This window comes from Dioscorea cayenensis, chromosome 19 (genome assembly GCF_009730915.1).
Source record: "Dioscorea cayenensis subsp. rotundata cultivar TDr96_F1 chromosome 19, TDr96_F1_v2_PseudoChromosome.rev07_lg8_w22 25.fasta, whole genome shotgun sequence".
NCBI lineage: Eukaryota > Viridiplantae > Streptophyta > Magnoliopsida > Dioscoreales > Dioscoreaceae > Dioscorea > Dioscorea cayenensis.
Window position 1 is genome coordinate 20472079 of NC_052489.1, and position 21141 is coordinate 20493219.

Here is a 21141-nt window from a genome sequence, read left to right on the forward strand (position 1 = left end):
TTGGTCAAGACAGTCAAACTAATCGTGTCTCACACGAAGTGTAGTTTGATAATCTTACTCTACTATGGTTATTTGTATACGATCGAGTTTAGTGAGTTTGACAATTACCATGGTTCTCACTTTGTTGGGATATAAGAACAAAGGGTTTATACACATATGGTAATCATAATCGAAAAAGTTCATAATGATCTACTTATTCGTGTTCAATTGAGCTATGACGTGGGGTCACGGGGCTGGCTAGGTGTCACCCATATCCTTTGGTATCCTCCCATTGCCAATTGAAATGAACCTAGGGAGTCACACTTGAAGGGATTAAGAATCAATCTCGTTTTGAGTATAGGGGTAAAATTATCAATTTATAAATTTACTTCATGGGATGAGTGAAATTGTAAATTGGTCTAGGGTTTTTTTCTTAAGTTTAAATTTTGATTAAAATTCGATGGAGTTGAATAATTAATCAGAATTATAAGGATTTAAAGACAAAAGTGATTTTAGTTACATTAGGACTCATATTTCTAATAGTTAACTTCAATGATAATATTTATCATGTTTTATAAAGTCTCTATAAATATAACTCCTCTCTAACCTTAGAAAGAATCAATTAATTCTTTGGTGAGAGAATCCCAATCTCTCTCTTCCTCTCTAACCCTAGACGATATTCAGAGAAGAAAAGGAGTCTATTTCTCAATTCCGGCTTATGATCTAGAGGTGTAAGACTTTTATTTAGCGCTAGAAGATCTACGACAATCCTAGAGACAAATTTGGCATATCAGAAGAAAGGTTTTCGAACATCCGAAGATAATTTTCTAGACATTTTAATTAAAATAGGGTGTTCATTAAAACAATTAGATCATATCGAATTTTATTCTTGCTTCTGCATGCCTATGATGGTGTTATATAATTTTACGATATTTCCTTACAACTGCCATATCTGATATTCTACACATAAGTGGTTTTGACTGAAATTATGTATGTAGCATTATCATGTGCGACAAAAAATGCTTATGATGAATATGTGAAGGTAGGCAAAAAGATATTGAGTAATTTTTCTTTTAATGAGATATACTTGTTTCTAATATGTTTAATTTTCTTTTGTAATGCAATACATGCTCACAAGGAAGCAACTTAATTATATGGAAAATCTTTTCCATTTTTCAATGAACTTGCCTCGATCTTCACCAAGGACAGGGCATTCCTCATTTTTGGCAGTTGTGTGTGTGAATATCGGAGACGATGCAAGCCAATATGAAAATGAAGTTAACAGTATAAAGGAGGAGGGTGTGGGCCTATCTCAAATGCCCAATGATGATTTGTTCATGCACATGCAAGAGCCATCGTAAGAGTTAGCATAAGAGTTGACTGAATCCCCATCCTCTATTCCATCTGATAGTAGCACCTCAAAGACATCCAGGCGTTGAAAAAAGAAAAGTCTTACTGAGGATCCATTGATGGAGTAAATTTCTGAAAATTTTCATAGTTTTGTTAATATGGTTGGTCTAGAGTTCAGAGCACTAGCAAACGCTGCAACCCGCAAAGCTAAATCTACTGCCTACAATGTTGAAATTACATCCCGCACTAAAGCAGCTCGTGTAGAAATTGAAGATAAATAGAAATTACTAAGTGAAATACTTTTTGTGATTGATTGACTCATAGATGATGAATCATTATTCATGTTATAGGTCTTGTCAAAAGATGAAAGACAACTGCTTAACTCACTTTTGATGACAAATATCAGTGTTTAGTTAACTTTTATTAATCGTGGTAGACTAATGAAAAACCTTTCTGCATCATGGAGGATATGCTTCTATACATTATGGTGTACTTTTTTTAGGTTTAATACCCAAATTGGTATCTCTACTCAGAAATGCTCCTAACTAGTCCCTATACTCTTGAAAATGAGACCATTTAGTCCTCTACGCTTGAAAATGGATCAACTAGTCCCTATATTTTCAAGAGTAGATGGACTAGTTAGGAAGAGACTAAGAGTAAAAGGACAAAGTGGGTCCATTTTCAAGAATAGAGAGACTAGTTGGGAGCATTTCTGAGTAGAGGGATCTAAAGGAAAGAGAGAGAAAAGTAGAGGGACCAATTTGGATATTATACCTTTTTTTAAGAAATACTTTAGCCTGTGAACTTTATTATCCATGCTTGTTGGATATTCTCAGATAGATATTGTCAAGCTATTAGGCACAATTTTATGCTAATTTATTTTTTCCTAATCTGCATGTCTTGAAGTCTCTTACATTTTTATGCTCATTGTATTTTTTTTATCTTCTTGCTTGTTTCATTCATTTGCTTTGTAATTTTCAAATTGTTTACTCTCATTTATTTTGCTAGTTGTCAAATTATATTTTTCATTCACATTTAATGTTTTTAGCATACTTTATAATTACTTAGTGAAATTCATGATATGTAACTATTTCTTGGTCTCCTATCTCCATGCCCACTCTATGGATTAGTTGATTAGATGTAAAATTACAGCAATGTTTATAGCTGCTCATGCTTTGTAATTATATAGTGAATTTAATTCATGTGTCTAATAATACCATACTATAGACAATCAACAAGTTCAAAAATGGATATCCACTCTATGAGTAATCTTGCTGGAGATTTTTTTTTAATATACACTTACAAAATTCATCTGTTTCAAATATTCTCCCTTGTTTTAATTATAATAATTATAAATAAAATTATTTTGTTTTTGAAAATTAACTAATAAATAATTTGTATAAGGATAAAAATAAAACAATTAATTTAGTATCTAATTTTACAAATTAAAGTAAAATAAGTCAAAAATATATTATAAATAATTTATTTAATTCAAGTATTATATTGGGCTTGTTTGGGTTGGCTTGTAAAAAAAGTGCTTTTATAGAAGCACTTTTTTTACAAGTACTTCTTTAAATAAGTTAAGTGCTTTTCAATATTTTTATATTTGGATAAGTTAATGAAAAAGTACTTTTGTATGTATGAAGTTGTTTGGATGTAAATTTTCTAAAGGGCTTTTAGAAGTGACAAATTACTAAAATGGACATCCATTTTGTTTTCATTCATTTACTATTACACATTCTATTAATGATAGTTGAATAACACTAATGATAATAATAATAATAACTTAATGTGATATTATTATTATTATTATTAATTGTAATAACAATAATAATAAATTATATTCCTGTTATTATTATTATTGTTATTACAATTATTATTAATACTAATATTAATATTATTAATTAAAATTAGATATTATTTTAAATATTTAATTATATTAATTAAATTTAATAATGTTAATTATTAATTAATTATATTATAAAATATATTTAAATTTTGAGTTTTTGGTGATTTACAACAAAAATTAACTATAACAACAATAATAGCAACAACATCATTGATGAAAAAAAGATATCTAAAATTTTCAACTTCCCAACAATCATAATATCAATATTGTTGTGACTAAATTATAATAAGATTAACAATAACAACATTAAAGATTTGCAACAACTAACAACACAAACATTAAATTACAACATAAACAAAAGATAGGGGAGAAATATTTTCTTTCAACACCACAACAACCATGACAACAAACAAATATTACAACATTAACTCGTACATTGATTGGAGAGTTGATCCCGAATATTATTTCTAAGTGTGATCATTTGCTGAGTGGTAGGTTGTTGCCATACAAATGAACTTTCACTATCATCATCTTGAAAGACACATTCTTCTTCTTGAATTTGATTGATGTCTTCAAAGCTCTCAAGAACATCCAAATCATTACTACCCATTCTACGAATAAAATTATGGAGAGCAAAACATGACCATATAATTCGGAATTGAACCTTCATAGTATACTTGGTCATATTTTGTAGGATCCTCCATCTTGCTTTGCAAACTCCAAATGTTTTTTCTATAACACTTCTCAAACTCGAGTGATGATAGTTGAATACTTCGTTTGGAGACCTAAAAACACGAGACATCCTAAATTATGGAATGTGATATCTTGCACTCTTGTATGGCCCCAAAAATCCTTTCATTGTACGATACCCAGAATCCACAAAGTAGTATTTCCCTACAATAGTATAATACAATAAGAAATAGAACATAGAACATAGATATTGAAATTAATTTCAAGTAAATATAAACCTTCGGGCGGTTGAGGAAACTTCAAAGATGGATTTCTCAAAGCCTCCATTAATATACGTGTGTCATTTGCCGATCCTTCCCACCCAATAAGCGCAAATGTGAAGCACATATTGAAGTCACATGCGGCTCGAATATTTGTTGATGTGTACACTTTTCTATTCATAAATGGGACTTGTTTCTCAGCCGGTACAAGAATGGTCACATGTGTTCCATCGATCGAGCCAATCTTTGAAGTAAGACCAATATCGAACATCAGCCTGGATGTAATCCTCCGCATCTCTAAAATTTCCATCTACCGGTCTGATAATATCATTTCCAAGTTTGTGGACATCTTTTAGCACTCGATGAAACTGTCTGTGCACTGTTTCTCTAGAATGTTGAAATCTCTCCTCCACATTCCTATAAGTAGCTCCTTGTCCAAGCATATACAGGAACATTATCACTGATTCTTCGACAGTAACATTTCTCGTATGTTGTAAACCATACTTTTCAGTAAGTTCAACCACCAATCTTCTAAATACAGTTTTATTCATTCGGACTTGCTCAAAGAAACGACTATCTGATCCGTTCAGTATTTCATGAACCCACCTATGACCAGTCAATGAGGATGTCCTCTTCTATCCCTTTAACAATGACTTCATGTACTGGTATTGTGCAGTTGCAACACATGCATACATCCGTCCAATGTACTCATCCATATGCATATCCAAATTGTTAGCTTCTTCTTCTGAATCAGACATTGGTTCTTTTAATTCTGTATCTAAATCGGACAATAACTCCATTTTGATTGTACACCCTACATAATCAGTATAAAATATTTAATACCATGTAGAATACAAGGAAAAATACGCAACACAAAGTTTAGCAAAGACATGATATCATACAATAATAAACAAAATAAAATATCATACAAAATTTTAGCATAACACAAAGACATGATAATAGTCTAATAAAATATTTCAACATTAAAAGTGCAACATGTGAAAGTTGAAGATAATGTTCGACACATAAACCCAACACATAAAGCAAAGACATAACATGAGAAATTATAGCATAAGCAAAAACTAAAAAAAAAAAACAATCCAAAATGAGTTTTCCTAGATAAATGATCATCCGTCAAAGTCAAAGTCGGGTAAGGTCGTCCACGCTGAAAGTGTGACACCAACCGGTAGCGAGTGATGGGTCCTTTTCCACTAGTGCCATAAAAGTCTCCCTATGATATTTTTTGCAAACAACCTCACCATGAGAAAATAATGTGGACTTCCTTGTTCCATCCTTGGGACTGTGTCCAACAAATCCACACATCTGTTTATACTATAGCGATCATCATTCTCAACTCTTGCATCACTTGTAAGCGACATGTTATCCATCCTAGAGAGTAGGCGGTCAAATGATTCCTGAAGTTTCTCTTTTGCACTTTTTCTCTTTTCTCTTTGTGATGGTTTTTGTCTCTTTCTAGCTTGTGCTGTACAGGTTTCTCCTCGTATGGCCTCATTGTACTGTTGAGGACTATCACCATCATCATCAAAGTTGTCTACCTCCACATCTACATCATTCATCCTCACATAAGCATTTTCGTTAGAGACTTCATTCTCTGATGATGGTTCTGCATATGGTACCAATGCCATGTATCCTGTCGCCACTACATCTTTGAAACATATCTCCATCATTTCTAAGAACTTTGGATCCTCATTTCTCCATTTTAGATATTCTGGATTTTCCTGTTTTAGTTACATAAAAAAAAAGAAGACAATAATGTGTTATTATTTATTTGAAATAAAAATTACAAAATAAATAAATGAGTACGTTATTATATATAACATGAATTCATAGTCTTACTTGACCTTTTCTGTCCCACCAATCATCACTTGCTAAAACTGTTCTCTTAACAGGGTCCCAACCAAGCCTTGTTTGGTGCTCCACTAGCTTTGCCCATATGCCAAACTCTTTCTTGAGAGAGTCCCACTTGTTTTTCAGTTGTTTATGGTTGTAACTCACCCCTGTTCTTGTGGCAAACTTTGATATTACATTTTTCCAACCTTCTTTTGTGAAGTGTGAATGCGGCCTATTGCCAATTTGGACCTCCTCGACACATATTTTTAAAAACATTTCAGTATTTGTGTCATCCCATCTTGCTTTTGGAGCATTTTCACTTGCTACCAAATTCACATCACCCACATTTGTCCCTTGTACAATTCTTTTGGGTGGTAGTTTTGAGGCCATGTTCAAAAATATTTATTCTCTTGAGCCCTTAATAAAAAAATGACATAGCGAAATCAACATATAAACCATGTTTTAATTGCATACGAAAAAAATAATCTTGTGACCATCAACATAAAAAAAAAAAAAATCTAAATCTTAACACTTCTTAACATAAATTATATATATATATATATATTATTCATCAACCAACAACCAGGACAACATATATATATATATATATATTAAAACCATTCTAATCAAAGTCAGTGGTACTTGTATATATATATAGATAGTCAGTTGTTGTATATATATATATATATATATATAGAGAGAGAGAGAGAGAGAGAGAGAGAGAGAGAGAGAGAGCTGGCCTTTAATTCTAATCAAAGCCAATGGTTGTATATATATAAATATAATTCTAGTCCTTTGTCAATCAATGAGCCAATTCATTTCTTAAGGAATGATATAGTAATAGGCGGCCATGCTTGATTCAAGTCATAAAAAACCAACACTCATTAGTTAAACAACCTATACTTAATTGAATGGAAACTTCATTTATACATATTTGATGCTTGTTTTATGAAATTATTTTGTAAAAGCTTGAACAACATGAGATTGTGAAAGGCTTGCCAGATGCACAGCAACAAAATTATTATTCTGGGCTTTTGAAAATACCTACACTAGTTATTATCCAATAGCTTAATTTCAAAATTCAAAAACATCAGACAATTTTGTATCATCATTTTCTTGATTCTTTTTGGTGAGATCATGAAATAAACTAAGTTGTTATCACTACTGTTACAATCTGTAGTTTTTCACTTTTTCAAAAACAAAACTAAAACTAAGGAATGATATATTAAAACCATTCTAATCAAAGTCAGTGGTACTTGTATATATATAGAGTCAGTTGTTGTATATATATTTAGAGGGATGGTCAGTTGTTGTATATATATATATATATAGAGAGAGAGAGAGCTGGCCTTGAATTCTAATCAAAGTCAATGGTTGTATATATATAAATATAATTCTAGTCCTTTGTCAATCAATGAGCCAATTCATTTCTTAAGGAATGATATAGTAATAGGCGGTCATGCTTGATTCAAGTCATAAAAAACCAACACTCATTAGTTAAACAGCCTATACTTAATTGAATGGAAACTTCATTTATACATATTTGATGCTTGTTTTATGAAATTATTTTGTAAAAGCTTGAACAACATGAGATTGTGAAACGCTTGCCAGATGCACAGCAACAAAATTATTATTCTGGGTTTTTGAAAATACCTGCACTAGTTATTATCCAATAACTTAATTTCAAAATTCAAAAACATCAGAAAATTTTGTATCATTATTTTCTTGATTCTTTTTGGTGAGATCATGAAATAAACTAAGTTGTTATCACTACTATTACAATTTGTAGTTTTCCACTTTTTCAAAAAACAAAACTAAAACTTAAAAATAAAATGAATTCTTTTCCTTATCCCCATCATTTTCTATGATGTCCCCTCTTAATTTCTTCTAATTCCTTTCCTCAATGCAAACAAACCCTAACACCATTGAAAAAGGCACTACAATCCAAGATCAACCACCACATAAATCTCCATTGCAAGCATCAAAGCAGCACATAAAACCAGTAACTAGGGCATCAGAACATGGTTTCACAAAGATCATCACATATCCAAACTAGAGAAAATCGAAACTGAAGATGAATCACATGAGACATACCTCTAAATTTTTCCCAAAGATCACCGGAGTCCAAGGCCAAAGCTCTCCTTCCCTCTTTTTCCTTTCTTCCCTTCTCTATTCCTTTGTCTAGATGAAAGATGGTAGGAGAAGAAGGTTAGGAGTAAGTGTATAATTTCTTAATTTGTTGAGGGTAAAATGGGAATTAGCCAACCATCAAAATAGCTTCTCTAAAGTGCTTTTTTGAGAAGCACCTGTTGAGTAGCTTCTCAAAAAAGTTGAAATTCAGCTTTCTTAACAGCTTTAGCTTTTTTCTAAAAGCCAATACAAACATGAATTTTAAAACCCAGAAATGCTTAACTTATAAAAAAAGCACTTCTGGGCTTTAAAAAAGCTCATCCAAACATGGCCATAATTGAATTGAACCATGTGGATGGTTAGTATGACTATTTAATTGTAATATTTACAATATTTTATAAATAAATATAAATACATATTTATCACTTAAACATACTTAAAATATTTATTATTTTATAATAAGGGCATACAAAGTAATTTTATACTATATTATCTTTTTTTCACTTTTCCCATTCCAATAACTTTCATCACATTACACTCAGTGTGTGTTTGGATGGATGTAACGGTTCCCCCTTTACCCTTTACATACAGTGATGGATACCTATGTTTAGGTATCTATCATAGGTAACCATTAACTTTGCAAGGGTTATGGCTTACCGCCACCTAGGGATAGGCCATTACCCTCAATAATGGGGGTAATGACTATTAACCCCATTCAAAATGTCATATATGCCTTTCATTTATTTATTTTTTTATTTTTATCTCCTTTCATCCCATTTTTTTAGTTTTCATCTCCTTCATATCCTATGAATATTTTATAATAAAAATACTAAAAAAATCAAATATATTATATGTTATGTAATTTACATAGTTAATTTATAATAATTAGGCTCTATCCATTTATGCACTGGGAAGTTGATTTGCTGTGCACAAATTAAAAAAATGATCTCTAATACGTAAGATAAGAATATGAAAAACCTGGTTAATTTTGGACATTTGGGAAAAAATAAGGAAAATTTTGTGAAGACGGATATTAAAAATTTTGCATATTTGGTGGAAAAAGTATAAAAAATATTATGAATTTTGAAAATTTGTTGAATTTGAAATTTGTGAAGATGAGCAAGTATTTATATTTATAAGTAGGAGATTGAAAGAGAATGAAGAAGTAACAGAAAAAAAAAAGAATGAAAAAACTGTGGAAGATTAAGGGTGTGTTTGTCTGGTGGTATTTGAAGTTACATGTAACTCCAAATGTCACACCTACTAACATCCGGCCTTTGTTTGAAAGGATTTCATTTTTTTGATGTAAACTTAAATCCAGGAAAGAACCAATATGCTGGATTTTGTTTTACAGGCAAATTGGCCGTAAAAGAAAATCCAACACTCTCAAATCCTTCATGTGGTTACCATGTGAGGAATCTGATGATTGAGAAAGGGGGTGAGAGGAAGCAAGTAAAGGGAAGGCGATCTTTGAATGTGGAGAAGAAAGTGGAAATCCGTGTCATCCTCCTCTTGAATCCACGCACTTTGCCGGCGATTCCAGTTGAACGCCTTCTTTGCTTTTCCTTTGTGCTCCCTTTGATATTTATGGCTTGCTAATTTAGGAAACCATCAAAAGTAAGGTTTGATTCCAAGATCCCCTTGGATTTTTACTCTCAAAATATTTCAATCTCTTCCCTCTTTTTTACTCTTCATATTGTGTTTTAGATCCACTAGTCTTGTATGTCTTCAACTTTGATCCACCAGTGGCTAGCAGGAGCATCTTCTTCACTCTGGTTCTCAAATCTTGTGAACTTTTTTTTTTGTGGCTATTCAACTCCTTTGTTTATCAAAGCTAAAACATTTCAGGATGGTCAACACTTTTTTTTTTTTTTTTAATCTTTGCAATTTTAATTGGATATGTTTTGATTTTATGTATGAAGAATTACTTAAAAAATGGCACTACCTTCTTTATAATTTATCAAGCATACTTTTTAGGGGAACATATCAAGGGCTTGATGGGAGTTTTTGTTTCCACTAGTTTGTAATGGGATATATGCTTGATTATACAGTAATATAAGGCATGGAATTCAATGAATGGGTCCATGTTTGTCTTCAATTTGCACTACATTTGTGTGAGATAATTTTAAGATAATGAAAATTTTAAGTTTCTATTATTTCTTAATTAATTTCATAAAATTTTAAGTGTAAATGTGGTAAAAAAATGAAAAAGAATAATTCTTGTTGGTAATTAATTTATTAATTATTTTCTAATGATTAGTTCATGACAATTAATAATTTTTTCTCAATGTTCAGTTCATTTGGTGGCCCCTTTCTTGCATCATAAATTTCATATGTTATGGATACCATATCCATGTTACACGTGTCGTTGTATCATGAAGATGTCATTGGCTTGAAGTAATAGTCATTTTCTTAGTTTTTTCAATGCAACTTGTAAGGTTATATATATATATATATATGCTTGGTATACTTCCTGCAAGTATTGTAACCTATTTTTCAATTAAACATAAGGATAGTGTATATTTAGTGATAAGTCAAAACTCTCTTTATTGCTTATATCAAACACTGTGATGCTTTTATATTTGTTTTATACTGTTTAATTTATTAATTTTATATTAATCTTGTATTCGATTGCTCATTTTTAGGAATATGAGGAACTATACCTCTTCCAAATAACACATTTAGTTGTAGCCTACGCCGTGCTATTATTGGTGCATAATTTGAATTATATTAGTCACCACTACTAGAAATGCATTTGAATCAATAAGATCTAGTTGATCTGTGAGCTTTGCAAAAGAACTTTAAGATGAGTGCATTAAGGTGTCACAAAATGGTTATTCCATAGAACAAGCTATTATGCTATATGAGCACTTGATGGGCGACAATGCACTAGCTTGCACCTTCTTTGGAATGTGTGAGGACTTTCGCAAGGTTTGGTTGAATAAATTCTTTACTTCACAGGACATTTAGAATGCAGAAATGGTAAGATGTTCTTTCTTGTAATACTTATCCCACTTACTTTCATTTCCTAGATCCAAAAGTTGTTAACTTTTGGAACATGCTTGATTTTCATTATTTGGTTATATTCTAATTCTTTATTTTCTTCTTGTTGCAGCCTGATGTCATCTTGCTTGATGGATTCGTTGGTTGTGGTGGAGATCATGCGATGCGCATCTTACTTAGTAGTAAGTTTAGTTTGTGATGTTTTGTATATGTTTATTTGATTATGTATCTCGAGTTTGCTCATGTCTAGTACTTTTGAATTATGTGGTGGTATGTGTGTGGAGTTTGCAGAATGTATGTGGTGTGTGATGAGAACATATTTACTATTAAATACTAGATATGTTACTCTAGCTATCTTTGTTGATTTAATTTCTTATTATTTGGTTGTTAATATTTGCAAGTTATATTTGTAATGACCGTCACTATAGATACAAGTCAGAATTAAATAATAGCTATACTAAAGGAATAAAATCCATCAGTAAATATCTTGTCTATTCTAATAATTTTAAAGTATTATTGGTAAAAATAGTCTATAGCAACGGAATTTGACCGTCACTATAGATAAAAGTCAGAATACAATAATAGCTATGCTGACGAAACGAAATTCGTCAGTAAATATCTTGTCTGTTCTGATAGTTTTAAAGTAATGTTGGTAAAAACAGTTTATAGCTACAAAATTTGGCCGTCACTATAGATAAGTGTCGCTATATGGCAATTTTTTTTATAGTGAAGGATTGATTTCCATGTCGTCAATATGTAGCAGAAATTGGAAGTGAGTAATTAAATTCATATTATTTTATCAAATTTATCACATAGAGCTTGTTTTTTGGTGTTTGTTGAAAGGATTTGCACATTTGGAGATGTCAACAGAGTTGTATGATATAAAAAACCTAGATACAATTTCTGGGTTTCACAAGAATTTGTTATCTTTGATAAGTCTTTCATGAGACATGTTTTGGTGATTTCAGTTTTTTTTTTTTTTAATTGTTCCATTATCATATTTGTGTTAGGATTCTCTTATTATTGTTTTTTTTTCTTTCTCAATATTACATGACAACTCCATTTGGATATTTTTAAGAATTCTTCATTCATACCCTCAAGCATGTAAGTGGCCTGTTTTTCATTCACACCAATTGTGATTCTGAATTTGTGCATGAGAATGTGAGCATTGATGGAAGATGATTAAGAATTCTTAAAGTAGGGGAATTGAATTCAATGTAAAATAAGCACAATGATTATTTATGTCTAATTGAGATTAAGTAATTATTACATATTAATACAGACATTAATTAGAAGTATAAAATAAATTGGTTAATTAATTAAATATATTTAATTAGGCTGTTAGAAATTTAAAGCATAATCATATACCACCTACTTACTTATATTATTAAATATATGAAATTAAGCAAATATATCAAATTAATACAAATCATAATATTAATTAATACAAACATATCAAATAAAATATATACTAACCGAGCAAAAAAAACATGGTCATATATCAATTTAATTAAATATATACCTAATTATTTAATTTATAATTAATTATATTTGATTGGGCATTTTATAATTAATAAAATTTAACTGTTACAAAGGATAAATACATCAAACCAAACACATGTTTTCAAAATTTTCCTAATCAAACACAAAATTTTGTAATCCAGCATTCCAAATTCATCCAACTAAATATTATATTTGACTCTCCTGCATTTTCAAATCCATAAGTTTTCAAATACACTATAACTAGAAATCTACTGTATTTTTAACCGCATCTAATCAAACACTACCTAAAAGAGAATGTGAGTGTACATATAGAAGTTTTTAAAATAATAATTAAATATATAAATAACCATTGATTTAATTTTAAATGTAATGGCTATTTAGTTTTTTTAAAATGTGGGCATATTGTTAAAAATAAATAAATAAATAAATAAATAAATAAAGAGTCCTATCTTTGAGAGGTTGATGGCCATTAAACACTCAATTAGCGGGCTTTGTTTCTCACATTAAAGATGCCCATTAGTGATTTTAATCCTTTCACTTTTCATTTAGTTTGAATCTTCACATTTCCATAAAACTTTAACTCCATAGATAGTTCACAAACCTAAATTAAACCTCAAATTAAAATAAATTATTATGATGACTTTAACAAGTTAGTAAGAAATCCTTTCAAATATTTCATTAATTATTATTTAATAATTAAAAAAATTAAAGTATTAAATAATATATACGGAACATCCAAGCCATCAACTTACTTTAACAAACCAATAAACTATCTACGCACATATGAATCATTCCATGATTATTGCTTGTTCGCATTCTAATAATTTACTAACCTAATTAGTAGAAGTGATAGAAATTTGTATCAAGTTGTTTTAATTTTAAATTTTTATGTACACAAAAAATATCTACTAAAATAATTTATCGCTTTATAAGACTTTCAATACCTTCCCATGTTGATCAACAATAATATATATATATATATATACAAATGAATTAATTAAAAAAATAATTCCAAGATTCTATATTCGACAACAGCTTCTTGGCTAAAGTGTTCGTCCGCTGAAAAAACAGGTTTGAATATGAGCTCGCACAGATGAAGGGTACAAATATTGTAAAGCTCAGCTCCTCAAGTGTGCCTGTCCCCTAACACAAAGCTTATTTACATTTATCAAAAAAAAAAAAAAATCAATGGAAATTCCAGTGCTACATATTTTCCGTGACTTGACCTGTATCACATGAAAATTTGAAGTGAAGTGACCACTAACAAATTTCAAGCAACAATAAGTAGAGTACCAGAGTGGGAACAAATCAAATAAAATTTCAGTGGTGGAGAAAGAACCCAATTCACCATCTCATCATGTTTAAAATGCATGCAAAATAGCATCCATGGACCATGAAGCTTCCAACTGTTGTCTCTATTCCTCATCACTCTTGTCTCCCTCAGGACATGGAGCAACTAAGCAGCAACAACTCCAGAACTCTGATGATACTCACAGAAAATAATATCTGGTAGTCACCGTATTATTATTAACTTCGCATGGAGATCGAACAGGTGCAGTGCGACTGCTGTGATCTGCAAGAAGACTGCACACAAAACTACATCAGTGAGGTTAAGGCAAAGTTTGACGGCAAATGGTTGTGTGGTTTGTGTGCAGAGGCTGTAAGAGATGAAGTGATTAGAGCTAAGAAGATAGGTTATGGAATGGAGGAGGGTATGAAGGCTCACATGTCGTTCTGCCGGAAGTTTAAGTCCAATCCTGCAGTCCAAGTGGCTGATGGAATGAAGCAGATGCTCCGGCGGAGGTCAGGGAACATGTCAGGGACTTCAGCCCCTTCAATGACAGCCAAAAACCACGGTAGGAATATTAGCAACCTGCAAGTAAGATCAAAACATAAATAGCTTGTTATAGTTCTCAGTTTCTTCATTTCCCTCCGAAGTAGACCTCAAATGAAGGCTTTCAGTCCAGGAATAAATGCAAATTTGGCATTAAATAATGAATTTGTAGGTCTTCATCACTTTGACAACCAAGTAAAGTTTCATACTTTAATGGTCAGAGATCATTAGCTCTTACTTCTATTCATCAGAATTTTTGATGTAGGGGTGAAAATTTTGGGCTTGAGTTGGACTAGGCTATCAAACAGTTCGGTAGTACATAATCGGAATACAAATTCCACATTGATTAAATAAAGAACATCACTTATATAAAGATATAAATAAATGAAAATCAGCACTTCAAGCTTAAACTTTGGTTATATATAGAATGTTTCTGATGTTTTCAAATGCAGAACATTGCCATGGAAAAGGGTTAATTTTTGGATAGGCCACCGAACTTTGCACATTTTTCAATTTGGTCACCATACTTCAATTTGTATCCAATCAGTCATCCAACTTTAATTTCATTTCATCAGGCAGTCACCCAGAAAATTCCGACCCCTAATTGCTGATGTGGCCACCGGAGAATCCCAGTCATCATTACATGGCCATGTCATTTATCTCAAGTGGCATAGTGACTCAGCAAACTTATGCCTTGTCAGCAAATGATGCCATGTTGGCATCTTCTTCTCCAAAAGCTTAGGCTGAATTGTCATTGTTCAACCCAGCCTACTCCATGGTTCTTACCCTTCAAAGCACCATGGCCTCCTCCTCAAAGGTCCTTTGCTGCCGCCACTCATCACTGGAGATCCCGCCAGATTCCTCCACGTCGCACGGCCATCTTGTAGACAATTCCTCCACAGCTCTTCCCCACAACATACGCCGAGGCTCGGAGAAGCTTCTCCAGCTCCATCATGAACCTTTCATCTATTGCGACGTACCTCGCCTTCTCCGCCTCCTCTCCTCTCCTATGCCGGAGTTGGCACTAGAGCACCACCACAACCATGCATAATAGCAGCCGCTACCATCGCAGCTTTCTCTTTTCCTGAAACTCAACAAGGCTTTCAGCTGTTCTCAAACTAAACCAATGCCTCTCTGTATCACCCGATTGTTGTTGCGGTGGTCTGCTACACCATGCTGAGACCTCATCGTAAGTCCCATAAACAATTGCTGATCATATATGGCCAACATCAACTCAAAATTACACAGCCAATTCAAAGCTTCAGTTTAAGCCTTCTTTTTTTTTTTAATTGTTCTCTATTCAATTCAGAACTTACTCTTTTTCCTCTTTGACATGGCACCTCCAAGATGTTTGCTTTTGAGCTTCATAATGACCTGAAACAAAAATATTTGCCTTCTTTTATCCCCCACCATTAATAGTATTTTGAGAAAAAATTTGCATTTTAATTAATTTTTCTACCTGTGATTTTTTTTTTTAATGTAGATTGATGCTTTCTTCAAGTGCAGGGAACCTGGAAGGAAAAAATAATTCTAAGCACCATGTATAAAATCAGAGTACCAATTAATATACAAAGTTGTAATCTTACTTTGCACCAGATACCTGGGCTTCCACACTGGCTTCTTCTCAGAAGGGATGACTGCTGCATTGTTCCTTGATTCTCTTTGCATTCTCATAGTCAATGTTGCTGCTCCTTTCAATGTTGTCATCAAAACTAGACATTAACCATCATTTTCATCCTAAAATATTTTTTTCTTTTAAAGATCATAAGAAAGTTCTATTAATCTATCAATCTATCAATCCACTATCGTTTCATTATCCACCTGTTGCTGCAGTCGCAATGAGTGTCATGAGATCCCTAGGGGTTCTCACATCCACTATTGATCTAATAGTAGAGTCCACTCTCTCACACTCAGCTCCGGCCCGCTTCGAAATCTCTATATAGTGTGATGTTAAGAGCTAGGTTGTGGAAGCCATGGCTGAGCACATCTTTGAGTGCTCATCATCCTCTGATCTCTCGCATGTAACAATTGCAGCAGCCACAACAACAGCTACACTCGCCACTTGTTACTTGAGAGATTGTTGGTTGAGAAGAGCGCCGAACTTAGGGATCTCACCTGAGAGGTTATTGTGGTGGAGGTCGAGGCTGATTGCGGCTGGTATCTCACCATACTCCATCAGAATCCTGCCTAAGAGGAGATTAGAGGAGAGATTCAAGATCTAGACAAGGCGAGGAAGGGATGCGATGGATGACGGTAGGGTTCCGTTGAGTCGGTTGGAGGAGATGTTGAGATACACAAGAGACTTGACTCGGAATCAGCCGGTGAGGAAGTTGCAGGAGAGATCAAGAGTATTGATGAAACAAAGAGCAGGAATGGTGGGAGGAATGTGGCCGAAGAGACGATTCCGAGGGAGCACAAGGCTATCTAGGTCGGTGAGGAGGCAGAGAAACACTGCCTGGGCGGACATGGCATTAGTTTGCTGACAAAGCACAAGTTTGCTGAGCCACTATGCCACTTGAAATATATGACATGAGCATGCAAGGATGACTGGGATTCTTCGGTGGCCACGTCAGCAATTAGGGGTCGGAATTTTCTCGGTGACTGCATGATGAAATGAAATTAAAGTTGGGTGACTGATTGGATACAAATTGAAGTATGGTGACCAAATTGAAAAGTGAGCAAAGTTAGGTGACCTATCCAAAAATTAACCCCCATGGAAAACCTCAAAACAACAGAGGGTTGATGACTGATGCCCATTTATGTGTGTTTATTAAGATATGTTGGCCTCAACAACCACCATATTAAGCACTTTAATGATGTATAACTAAAATGTACGGTCAACCAACAGGGGTTAGTCTAAATGGTAAAAACTTGGATCACTTACGGAAGTGGTTTCAAATTCAAATCATTATATATATTGAAAGAGCTCTGCCTCTTAACAGGGCTCCCAGTATCTCACCTAGGAAACGATGGGCCAAAGTAAAATCCCTATAAACAATAAGCAGTCCTGAAATTCAAAACCATTGGTTGCCAGAAAAGCTCATGATTTATGTGTAAATATCTATCAGGTTCAAGAACTTACATTTGGGTTTCCCAATTGCAAGACAATTTTTGCTCACACACAACTAAAAAATGATTCTCCACTCTTATTTTATTGATCCAAGACAGACATTTTTTACTTTTAAAGACAAAGGAACAACTTTACTGGAATCAAGCAAGCAATACCAGATGCAATTATAGGCAATATTCAAAGCCCCTTTAAAGACAAAGGAACATGTCAAACATGCTTTCAAAACCTGGATGGATGTCAGAGAAAGCCTTCAGGTTGAATTAAGCAGTGTCAAGTGTAGCAAGAGATAATTGTAAGGAGCATGGTACCGGCAACTTGAATCAGATTCCAAAGAGCTTCGCCGCAAAGCCAATTTGACGTTCATTTGACAGAACAATCAATGAAATGATAATCCTACAAGCGATTCAAGCCATCAATTGTCTAATGGTGGAACAAGAATATAGTCACCAGCTTGCTAAGAAAGCATGGAATATTAGCACTCAAGCTCATCCCTATAGAATAAATCAAATTTATATCTTTAACAGAAATTATTGCACCATTTTGATCTCGTAATCATTCAAAATATATAAACATTTTTCTACGGTGGAATTCAAATATGATCATGAGCTGTGATTGTTATAATCCTAGAAAGTGCACATATGCACACTGAACACATAACTGAGACAAGTAAAAAAAGAACATTTCATATGCTGAGTCAGCAGTTTATATTTAGTAATTTTTTTTTATAAAAATGATCTCATTTAAATTGACAGAGTGAGTGAATTCCACACAAAAATATGGGGGGCTTCTGATAGATTAGCTTGAGAATCAAATGTCACAAAATCTTTATGGCTAAGCACACATACTTACATTATATGCATGGTGTCCCGAAAAATTATTTACCAAAAGCCTTTGCATGAGCAAACCCCATTCTTGTAATGGTGAAAACGGGTTCTATCTCTCAAAACAATCTCTATGTCAAAAACCTTGGAAACGAATTCCATGAAGGAATGACAATCTTCACAAACCCTAAGATTCTTTGCTATGCGAATGCATGAACCCCTTGTTGAGTTGATGAGCCCAAAAGAAAGGGCTAACTTTTCACTGTGCAAGAGAACAGCTTCCTTCTTCTCTTCCTCCTCCAAATCAACCAACACACTACCTGTGTCTGGAGAGTAACCGACTAGCACCAATTCCTGGATAATCTCCTCCAGTTTCCCATAAATCTCCTTAGATTTTGGATGAGACTCATCACCCATCAAAAACTCGTGTACATTACCATTTATTTCAATCCAACTACATCCTTTTTCCTTGGAAACACCTCTGCTTTTCATCAACCTCCTCACTCTCCCGACTTCATCCCACTTATTAGCCTTAGCATAAATGTTAGATAGCAGCACATAAGCTCCATCATGATCAGGGTCCAGCTCCAAAATTCTCTTTGCTGCAATTTCACCAAGTTCGACATCCATATGAACCCTACACCCTCCCAAAAGTGACCCCCATATAATTACATTTGGGTGGAAAGGCATTGATTCTATAAGCTCAAATGCTTCACGAAGTAGTTTTGCACGACAAAGAAGATCAACCATGCAGCCATAGTGTTCAAGCTTGGGTTCCACCTTATACTCATGTACCATGGACTCAAATACCTGACGGCCCTCAGCAACCAAGCCAGTATGACTACAAGCATAGAGCAATCCAACAAGTGTTACTCCATTCGGTTCCACACCTTCGGCTTTCATCCGCTCAAAGAGTGCAAGAGCCGACGTCCCATCTCCATGCATCGCCAACCCTGTGATCATGCTAGTCCAAGTAATCACATTCTTCTGAGGTGTCCCCTCAAAGACTCTCCAAGCACTAGCCAAGTTCCCACATTTGGAGTACATGTCAATAAGTGCATTTCTTACCATTAGAACATCATGAAACATATTCTTGTCAATGAATACATGTATCCATTTAGCTTGATCAATAGCACCCAAATGTGCACACGCAGAGATGACACTCAGCATGGTGATTTTATCAGGCCTCACACCCGAGGCCTGCATCTCATTGAATAGCTTGAGAGCCTCACCAGGTTTATCACTCTCAGAATAGCCCGAGATCATGGCACTCCAGCAAACCAAGTCCTTCTCAGGCATTTCATCAAATATGGCTCGTGCAGTTTCAATCTCGCCAATCTTGGCATACCCAAAGACCATGGCCGTTGAAGCCACCAAGTCCTTCACGGGTATTTCATCAAACAACTTTCGTGCGATATCCATCGACCCACAATTGGAATACATATTGATGAGAGAGCTTTGGAGATGCGCATCCATGGCAATGCCAGACTCCAATATGTAAGAATGAATAGCCTTGCCTGATGATAGATTCCCGGTGCGCCCACAAGCCGATAGAACTGTGGCCAGAATGACCTGATCCGGGGCTACATCAGAGCTCTTCATTTCTTCAAACAGTTGCAGGGCATCACTATAACAACCACTCTGACACCAACTGCCAAGTAATAGTCAAACGCTAAATAATTGTTATTCAATAATTAAAAAGAAACAGCTTTGCAGAAATAAACAAATTTTTAACGAAATTCACTCCGCGAGCTCAAGAAAAGGGCTATCTTGGAATAAGATTTCAAAAGACCGGAATGCCAATATTACCCATCAAGCATGACGCCCCAAGCGACGACATCTCGTTCAGGCATTCGGTCGAACACCGCGCGTGCATCCGAGACGCACCCGCGCGCAGCGTAGCCGCGCACAAGCGCAGTGAGCACGAAAGGGTCAGCGACGAACCCCGTCTTCAAAACAAACCCATGGGTCTCCCTCACGACTGCTTCCCCGCCCTCCCCTTCCCCGGCCCGAGCCGCAGCTCGCAGTAGAGGGGGAAAATCGAAGCGGTCGAAGTCGACGCCGTCCTGGCGCAAGCGCGCATAAGCTGCGATGGCACGGCGGGGGCCGAGGAGACGGAAGGCGCGGCAGCGGAGGCGGGAGGGAGGATGGGGCGTGCGAAGGAGGACGGAGAGGGCATAGTCGAGAGATGGGGCAGCAGCGGGGTTGAGGGGGAGGGAGAGGAGTCGAGAGAGCAAGGAGGGGGTGAGGTCGAGGCCGGAGCGTAGGATGCGGGCATGGATTTGCTTCAATTGGGGGATGGTGGTGGCGCTGGAGAGGAGATGAGAAGGGATGATGGGAGGAATTGAAATGGGATTTAGGGTAAGGGTTTCCATACCCTTCCCGCCCTTCACCTGCTTGAGAGAATGTCTGTGAGAGAGGAGGGATGGAAAGGATATTTTTATGATTTTTTTAGGGATTTTTAACATATAATAACTCTTTTAAGTTTTTATATTTATCAGCAACTTCATAAATAATTTCCTTAAATTTTAATATTTATATATGAGTATGGCTCATGTATTTATATAAAGTTGTTATTTTTCTCATGAGAATATATATACATTGACGAACTAGTACCAAAAATCAAAAGTTCTAACTTAAGTTTTAAAAAATTATAATTATTAAAAAATATATTAATTTAAATTTAAAATAATAATAGTTAATATTTTTAAAAAAATATAACACTAATGATTATTACTATGAGATGAAAGTTGTACTATATTTAGCCTAATCCAACCTAGTTTCAATTTAAATATGAAATT

General features: G+C 34.2%; 2 protein-coding genes and 1 pseudogene across 4 annotated transcripts; 1 reads left to right on the top strand and 2 right to left on the bottom strand.

Moving 5' to 3' along the window:
* Window positions 1-14152: 14152 nt before the first annotated feature.
* Window positions 14153-15466, top strand: LOC120249711. The gene is made up of 2 exons (XM_039258317.1): window positions 14153-14471; window positions 15025-15466. Exons 1-2 carry the CDS (start codon window positions 14153-14155, stop codon window positions 15051-15053), a joined length of 348 nt encoding a protein of 115 aa, XP_039114251.1. The 3' UTR covers window positions 15054-15466.
* On the bottom strand, window positions 14362-20785 carry LOC120249710 (pentatricopeptide repeat-containing protein At4g14820). Of its 3 annotated transcripts, none has more exons than XR_005532878.1 (4): window positions 20150-20785; window positions 18369-19991; window positions 17746-17912; window positions 14362-14488 (listed from the first exon to the last, which is right to left on the bottom strand). XR_005532878.1 is itself a non-coding variant. In XM_039258316.1 (3 exons), exons 1-2 carry the CDS (start codon window positions 20713-20715, stop codon window positions 18398-18400), a joined length of 2160 nt encoding a protein of 719 aa, XP_039114250.1. In that variant the 5' UTR covers window positions 20716-20785; the 3' UTR covers window positions 17574-17912; window positions 18369-18397. The 3 variants fall into 3 exon arrangements, 1 of the variants encoding a protein (XP_039114250.1); XR_005532879.1 differs by having other exon boundaries at window positions 14405-14488; window positions 17828-17912; XM_039258316.1 differs by lacking the exon at window positions 14362-14488 and having other exon boundaries at window positions 17574-17912.
* LOC120284130 lies at window positions 15496-16424 on the bottom strand (annotated as a pseudogene).
* Window positions 20786-21141: the final 356 nt, after the last annotated feature.